Consider the following 9,055-nt stretch of genomic DNA (forward strand, 5'->3'; position numbering starts at 1 on the left):
AAAGAACGTAGGCGGAGCCGCAAGGCCCGCCCACCCACGCTTGCGTGTAGTGCCGAAGTCAGGTGATTTCGCCACTGAACAATGGCGGCGCCCATGAACCCAGCGCTGGGTCCTCAGCAGCCTCCGGGCGGCGGACCCCCCGGGCCCCAACTTGGACCCGGGGCCGCACAGCAGCAGATGGGGATGCCGCAGCAGCAGCAAGACTTCGACCCGGTGCAGAGGTACAAGATGCTCATCCCGCAGCTGAAGGAGAGTCTGCAGGTACCCGGGCTGAGGGGGGTATCACTGATCTACACTAGGTGGGGCTAGAGAGCACAGAGGACCGCAGCAGCGTCCAGTCACTACAAAAGGCTGGCAGCCTTATCCTTCCTTCACTACCCGGACAGCGATCTGAGGGAACTATGAACACACAGCTGTGCTCACATCTCATATTCAGCTACAGAAAGTACAACTAACCGCAGTGTGTGTGTGTGTGTGTGTTTTTCTTCAGTCTGTCCCGTTGTGGTGAATAACCCTGATTTGTCCTGATGGCCTTTACCAGCAAAAGTGAAAAGTAACTTAAGTTGTGGCTCGTCACCAGAACAGGAATAGAGGGAAAATCTTCCAATCTGTCTCATGGCAACCATAGATTCCCCAATAGAGGGATTTCCCCTCACTTCCTGTTATGGCTACAGGAAGTGAAGAGAAATCTCTCCAATGGGACACAGATGGCAAAAAAAGCCCTCCCTTACTCTAGAATCACACATCACGCAGAATCACCTACCTGTACGTTGACCTTTATGAGTACGATCGCCGGTCCCGCGGACTCAGTGTCTACGGGGGATACCCGCGATCGTCTCACGGGGAGGAAGAACAGGGAAATGCTAATATAAAAACAAGCATTTCCCCGTTCTGCCTACTGACACTGATCACAGCTCCCTGTAATCGGGAGAGGTGATCAGTGTTGTGTCAGACGTAGCCCCTCCACCCAGTTAGAATCACTCCCTAGGACACACTTAACCCCTACAGCGCTACTTAATGGTTGACCCCTTCACTGCCAGTGTCATTTACACAGTAATCGGTGCATTTTTAATTCCATTGATCGCCGAGAAGACAGAATCAAACAGCCTATTTACATAATGCAGAAAATTAACCCCTTACATTCCACAGTGATTAAAACAATAATAAACATGAATGGTACCAAAATCGTGCCAAGTGTGTCTGATCTGTCCGCCATAATGTCGCAGTCACGATAAAAATCGCTCATCATTACTAATAAAAACAAAATCATTAATAAAAATGCCATAAAACTATCCCCTATTTTGTAAACCCTGTAACTTTTGCGCAAGCCAATCAATACACACTTATTGCAAATTAATTTTTTATTTTTTCCCAAAAATATATAGAAGAATCTATATCAACCTAAACTGAGGGAAAAAATGTTTTTTTTTTGTATATTTTTTGGGGATATTTATTATAGCAAAAAATGCTTTTGTTTCAAAATTGTCGCTATTTTTTTTGTTTATAACGCAAAAAATAAAAACAGCAAAGGTGATCAAATACCACCATAAGAAAGCTCTATCTGTGGGGAAAAAAGGATGTCCATTTTGTTTGGGAGCCACGTCGCACGACCGCAATTGTCAGTTAAAGCGACACAGTGCAGAATCACAAAAAAACGCTCTGGTCTTTGGCCAGCCAAATGGTCCGGGGCTTAAGTGGTTAATGACTGTTATTGGTAATTTTGCTTGTGGTTTTTGCATCTTGTTCAGTCTATTGTTGTGATCTTGTTTGTCTTTAAGTGTGTCTGTATTGTAACAATTTCCCTTTTGGGATTAATAAAGTATTCTGTATTACTGTTTTACTCACTGTGGCATGTAAGGGGTTAATTGTCTGCATTATGTAAATAGGCTGTTTGATTCTGTCTTCTCTGATCCCCCTTCTTCCACAGTCCACCCAATCTATCTCCTGACACAACAGATTCTTGGGGGTCATTCTGCATATGCTCAGTTTGGTGTGTATTGCTAGAAAGTTCCCTTTTTTTTTTTTTTTTTTTTTTTGTGACTGCGACATTATGGCGGACACATCGGACATTTTTGGGACCATTGTCATTTATACAGCAATCAGTGCTATACAAATGCATTGATTCCTGTGTAAATGACACTGGCAGTGAAGGGGTTAACCAGGGGGTGGCAGTGTAGGGATTAAGTGTGTCCTAGAGGTGTGTTTCTAACTGTGGGGGGCTGGGCTTTGTGTTAGTGAACACTGCTCTCTGCTCCAATCGCATGGAGCAGAGATCGGCATCACTTGTTGCTAGGCAGAACGGGAAGATGCTGTTTACAACCGCATCTCACAGTTCAGCCGCCCCGTGAGATGATCGCGGGTATCCCCGTGGCGATCGAGTACGCGGGACCCGCGACCGGACTTACGGGGGTCCCGACCGGCACGCAAGCACACCGCCGGCAGCGCGCATGCGATGACGGGCGGCATATAAAATTGGACGTACCTATAGGCCAATTTGCCTGCCTGTGCTATTCTGCCGACATAGATTGGCGTGCGCCGGTCGGGAAATGGTTAAAAAAAAAAAAAAAAGCCCCGTTATAGGTATAGGCTATTTTTATACCTCCTAAAGCCTGCCTAGCATAGTCCCAGCAATTGCATTATCCCATCCTGCCTTGTTGCTAGGATATTACTAAGAGACTTCCAGCTATTGCTCGCCTCCACCTGAGCTGAGGGTCTGTACAGTATACAGGGCTCACAGCCACTGCCACTGTTCCTGACGTGAATACAGCCGTGGCCAAAAGTTTTGAGAATTACACAAATTTATTTTCACAGTCTGCTGCCTTGGTTTTACAATGGCAATTTGCATATACTCCAGAATGTTGAGACGCGTGATCAGATTAATTGCAAAGTCCCTCTTTGCCATGACAATGAACTTAATCCCATAAAAAAAAAAAAATTTGCACTGCATTTTCAGCCCCACCACAAAAGGACCAGCAGACATGTCAGTGATTCTCTTCTCAAAGGTGTCAGTGTTGATGAGGACAAGGCTGGAAATCACTCTGTAATGCACAGACTGAAGCTTTAAAAGGAAGGTGGTGCTTGAAATCCTTGTTCTTCTGTTAACCATGATTACCTGCAAGGAAACGCATGCAGTCAACATTGCTTTGCACAAAAAATTGATTCACAAGCAAGGATATCGCTGCTACTAAGATTGCAAGATAAGTCAACCGTTTATCTGACCGTTAATGACTTCAAGGAGAGGTTCAGTTGTTGTGATGTTAACTTCGGGGAGCCCAAGAAAGTCCAGCCAGTGTCAGGACCGTCTCCTACAGTTGGTTGAGCTGGGGGATCATGGCTCCACCAGTGCAGAGCTTGTTTAGGTAGTGCTTGGACTGGTGAGGCCTGGGGTAAAGACATTTCTCTCTGAATCCTCTTTCAGATTGTTTGGGGCATCAGGAGAAAACCTTGTCTGGAGAAGAAAAGGTGAGCGCTGCCATTGGTCTTGACAACAGTAGAGTCTCCTGAGACCATTCATTTGGGCTTCTCAGCCAAGGGAGTGGGATCGCACAGCCATGCATACAGAATGGTACAAAAACATCCTCCGAGAGCAACTTCTCCCAACCATCGTTTGATGAACTGGGTGAGCAAAAAAATAAAGCCCACAAATTCAAGCATTGATGTGCAAGAATGGACTGCCATCAGTCAGGATGTGGCCCAGAAATTGATTGACAGCATGCCAGGGCAAATTGCAGAGGTCTTGAAAAGAAGGGTCAACGCTGCAAATATTGACGCTTTGCATAAACTAAAGTTAATGTAATTGTCAATAGAAGCCTTTGACATTTATGAAATGCTTGTAATTCTACTTCAGTATACCATAGGAACATCTGACAAAATAATCTTAAAACACAGAAGCAGCAGACTTTGTGAAAATGTAATATTTGTGTCATTCTCATCACTTTTGGCCACGGCTGTAGGTCTTATGGGCCAGTTGGGTCCAAACAAACTATTTAAAGTTGAATGAAGCCTGAAGATGAATTTCATTGTTGCCACATAATAGGGCATTTTCCTCAGGCAGCCGTGACCTTCTCAGGTACAGCAGGGAAATCTCTAAATTTGAAATTAAAAGCTGCTGGTTTTGTGTGGTTTTGTTATCTTGTAATGGGCTATTAATTTTTTTAACTTTATTTTTAGTTGCAATATTGCTTTTAATGAATGCAGTGATAGAGGTGTGCTCAACTTTCACAATACAAAAACAGTTATTGATGTGTTCATGTAACCCAGTTGTAGTAAGCTCTGGGGGCGGAGTGAAACGCTTTGGGTGTAGCCTGGCGGGAGCCCAGGCTATGATTGTGTCTCTCTCTGTCCACCATAGGACACCGTGGATGTGCGGCACCAGGAATCTTTCCTCTCTTGCTCCTCAGGAGACTGCCGATGTGCTGGAGGAAACTGTTAGAGATCAATGATTTTAAACCCTCTTTACAAAATCATGCATACACATTTGTGCTCCCTACAACCCCTGTACAAATTACTTGTTCCCACTTCTGATATGTATATATTTGTAATATTTCTGTGTGCTCTTTGTTTTTTAGAATCTCATGAAAATCGCAGCTCTGAATCTGGCCCAGAACACAAATATTGATAATGGGCAGTAAGTATTTGTGCTTTATATATTCATAGTTGTCAGGATCTCACAGGGTGGATTTGATTCAAATCACAGTTTAAATTACTTGTTAAAAAGTCTTGATTTAAATCAACTTGCTTTAAATCATCATTTTTAAATGGTAACTGTCATCTCTGTCCCATAGCAGCTATTCCTCTGATGCGCTGTTGTCTTGCCAACAGTCCCAATCGCAATTTTTTATTTTTTTGCTTAGAATAAAGATCACAATTCTCACGGCGTAACATCTTCCCTTTTTTTTTTTTTTCAAAAACAATTGCGTGTTTGAAAGACCACTGCGCAAATACAGTGCGACATAAAATATTGCAACAACCACCATTTTATTTTCTAGCGTCTCTCTCTCATATATATATATATATATATATATATATATATATATATATATATATATAAATATGTGTGTGTGTGTAAAATATATGTATGTCTTTTTTTTATATATAATGTAATGTTTGGAGGTTCTAAGTAATTTTCTAGCAAAAAATATTGATTTTTTTTTAACTTGTAAGCCGCAAGTGTCAGAAAAAGGTTTTGGTCTTTAGGTGGTTAAACTGACCTCATTTACAGACTGAAGTTCATCCCTTTTTGATCTAAGAAACAAAAGTTATGGTGAAGTTGAGATAAACTTGGCAGGCTGCCTGGATTTTTTTTTAATTTTATTTTTTATTTTTTTTTTGTTAGCATTCAGAAGTGAGCAGAGAGCTTTCTGTACTTGTTTACATAGTATTAGGAAATGTTGTCTTAAGATCGGGAAGGGAGTAGAATCACGATTTTGATTCTTGACGATTAATCGTTCAGCTCTACCTAATCATAATCTGATGCTTTAGCGAGCTCACCTCTTATTGATGCACACTGCTGAAAATAAGTATTTATGGATAATTTATACAATAATTTAAAACTGAATTCCAGGTATGGCACATGTTTACTTTGCTTCAAGCTCAGCCAATGAAACTACTTAAAGAGGTTGTATACTCTGGGGAAAAAAAAAAAACCCTGTAAGACAAAGGCGTAATGAGCTAGTATGCATCACTTGCTCATTATATAATATTTACCTTAGAACTAAGCTGTTGTATTGGTGCCCACACACCGCTGACAGGGCTGGCGGTTTTCCTGGAGTTACTTCTTTGGGTTCCTGGGCTTCGGCACTGCCGTTCATGGCACAGGGCTCAGAAGGAACGGCACACATGCCTGTTCCTTCAGAATGCATGCGCCAGTGATGCCACCGGCTGCATGTGATCTATTTTGACTACCTATATGTAAACCTTGTTATAGGCCTACCTATAGTAAAGTAAGTGGAGGAAGTTTTACTTCCTCTTTTAAAAATTGCCATATCTACATTTCAGCTTTAATGTAAACATTAGCAGAATACTTTCACAAGCATATTTAATTAAACAGTAATAGAAAGTGAATGTTTAAGATTCACTCAATTTTGTTTTTCCTCATACTTGACCCACAGTTTGTTTTTGTTTAACATTTTGTCTTAAAATCAAATTGAAATTTCAATTTTGGTTTGGCTAAAAACTTAATAGTGCCCCAAACAAATGTGTGCAAGTCTTTTGCGGTTTGTCTTCTTCAGAAAACAGCAGCAGCCTAAGTAGAAAAGTCTGTCCCTTGCCAGCATGCAGAGACGGACCTTGGCTTTCTGTGAAAGCAGTGGAATGTCTGCAGAGGCCTAACATGTCCCTGCTGAGTCTGACCTATACTTGTGCAATCTGCAAAGCTCATGCTGCTGCTGATTGAAAAGTTCTAGCTCTGAAGTTAGCAGGGTGCATTTGGACCTCAGGAGGGAGACAGCTGCTTCCAAATAAATCAAGGAACCTTTTTTGTAGAATGCTGGCAGCGGAGAGGCTTTTCTACTCAGGCTGTGGCTGCTTTCTAAAGAAAATAAAAAATTTAACTGTAGGGCTCTGCACGCATTTTGTTGGATGCATTGGAAATGTGATTTAACTTTAAAAGGCCAGTGGGGCTTTGAAGGGGAGCCCCAGGCAAAACCTTTTGGTTAAAGAGATTAAGTGTTACAATGTGTGCTATTGCTGTTTATGCAACAATTGGAAGATTCCCCATCACTTCATGTCCTGGTGAGAGCTAGAGTAGTGCTGTAAATTGATTCTTTGGGTTCTCTTCTCTGGAGTACATTCTCAATATGTTCCTCTAGACCAGGGGCCTCCATTTTTTTTTTTTGTAAACAAAAGGCCGGTCTACAGTCTTTCAGGCTTTAGGGCTGGACTGTGGCCAGTGGGAGTAGAAAATGTCTTGGTGTCAGTGGGAGTAAGCAATACCCCTTCTTTTGGTATAAGGGCAGGAATGGCGCCCCCATCATTGGGGTCAGCGAGAGGAATGGCGCCCCCATCATTGGGGTCAGCGGGAGGAATGGCGCCCCCATCATTGGGGTCAGCGGGAGGAATGGCGCCCCCATCATTGGGGTCAGCGGGAGGAATGGCGCCCCCATCATTGGGGTCAGCGGAGGAATGGCGCCCCCATCATTGGGGTCAGTGGAGAGCATAATGCCTTTATCCAGCAGTAAGTATGTGACCCAAGGGCCGAATAAAGATGAGCAAAGGGCCACATCCAGTCTCCGGGCCACATTTTGAAGACGGTGCTCTAGACCATTCACTAGGGGCTGGAAACAGTGTTCTCTGTCCCCCAGAATATTCTTTGGACTATATTGGGGATGTAGTCCATTAGCTGGCTATCACCCAGAAGCCTAACCTGGATTGATCAAGCAAGAATTAGATCCTCTGTCAGGCTTTCATTTCTGTATGTTTTCCTGTGAGAACGATTCCTCCTCTTTTGTCGCTGGTAATCATTGTTTCTAGAACTAAAAGTGAGGGAAATCCTACTGTCAGGCTTTCATTTCTGTATGTTTTCCTGTGAGAACGATTCCTCCTCTTTGTCCTGGTAATCATTGTTTCTAGAACTAAAAGTGAGGGAAATCCTAAAGTTTTGACTTATCAAAAGAATTAGGAGGTGAGGAGAAATTTTCCAATGTGGGCACTTGTTCCAGTGACCACTGCTTAATAGAAAATTCTCTGTGCTCTGGAAAGATCTCCTGTCACTTCCTTTGTCCTCAAGACAGAAAATTGCAAAAAATTCTTCCACAGTGGGACAAAGACTGCAATAACAAAAGACAAATTTTAACCATTGCACTAGCAATTCATGATGTGAAAAAAACACTACACTACTGTACATTTATGAACAGCGGAGTGGTGTACGGTTATTTCTCTTGTACCATTTTTATAAGACATTTGGCTTGCAGTTGTGGTGAGGTCTCATTGGGTGAGTTTAAAACTGGGCAAACCAAGTCAAGTTTCCTGTGGCAGCAAAGCATTGAGCAGTGGCATGCAAATGAACCCCTTTCAGCTTTCAGTGGGCAATTGGGAGGTGGTAAAAACACAACCATACTGCCCATTTTTACTGCCTGGGTGACTGAGACTGATCTGTCTCAAAAAGTATATAAAATTCCTTTGTCTGCAGTGTTACATAATCGAGTCATTTTCAGCGTCAAAACACGGAGAACTAAAAAATGACCTGGTAATGAAGGGAAATTTCAGGCTGGTACTCGAGTGTAAGAAGCATGTGGCCACTTGCAGTTGGAAGAGAAGCGGTTTAACCTTAGATGTTGTAAACCCCTGGGGGGGGGGGGGGGGCTGTAAGATAAAGGCATAATGAGCTATTATGCATCGCATATACTAGATTATTTATGAATTTCTTACCTTAGAACAAAGCCGTATAGCGGTGCCCACACCCTGCTGAGATGGCAGACTTCTTCCCCAGTGTTTCTTCTGGGTTTGTGGGCTCCAGCGCTGTGAGTGGCTAGAGCTGTGATGCCGTCACTCCCGCACATGCACGTGGGAGCCGCCGTTTACAGCACAGGCTCTGAAGGTCCGGCCTGGTAAGCTGGACCTTCAGAGTGCATGTGACGATGACATCCATCGGCCTGCATGCACTCTGAATATCTCCTAAACTGCAAGTTCAGGAGACATTAAAGAGGAAGTAAACCCTAACGGGTTTACTTCCTCTTTCATTCCCTGAAAAGGTAAAGCATAATGGACTACTATGCATCGCATAGTAGTTCATTATGTGTTACTTACCTGACACAGGAGCCAGCGAAGTCACCTCTGTCCCCTGTAGTCCGGCGCATCCATCTTCTCGGTGGGTCTCGCTGCTCCGCCGCTGTCATTCGGCAAAGCCGCGATGACGTCACTCCCGCGCATGCGCACGGAAGCCGCCACTCGCGGCATATCGCCGTTGACCGTGGTGCGCTCAGTGCGCCTGCGCGCCTCTGTCTACAGCGCATGCGCTGTAGACAGCGGTGCCTGTCTTTCGGCAAATATCTCCTAAACCGTGTAGGTTTAGGAGATATTTCTTGGACCTACAGGTAAGCCTTTATGTAGGCTTACC

General features: G+C 43.5%; 1 protein-coding gene across 1 annotated transcript in view; it reads left to right on the plus strand.

Annotated features, from left to right (window-relative positions):
* Positions 1-40: 40 nt before the first annotated feature.
* The window catches only part of MED29 (mediator complex subunit 29), a 49,676-nt gene continuing 40,661 nt past the window's right edge, over positions 41-9,055 (plus strand). Inside the window, exons 1-2 of the mRNA XM_077479957.1 lie at positions 41-261; positions 4,569-4,627. Coding sequence (XP_077336083.1) covers positions 82-261; positions 4,569-4,627 — 239 coding nt within the window. The 5' untranslated portion in view covers positions 41-81. The remainder of the gene's footprint in view (positions 262-4,568; positions 4,628-9,055) is intronic.

Source organism: Lithobates pipiens, unplaced genomic scaffold (assembly GCF_037356315.1).
Source record: "Lithobates pipiens isolate NorthernLeopardFrog02 unplaced genomic scaffold, aLitPip1_a1.2 Scaffold_1, whole genome shotgun sequence".
In the NCBI taxonomy this organism is placed as follows: Eukaryota; Metazoa; Chordata; class Amphibia; order Anura; family Ranidae; genus Lithobates; species Lithobates pipiens.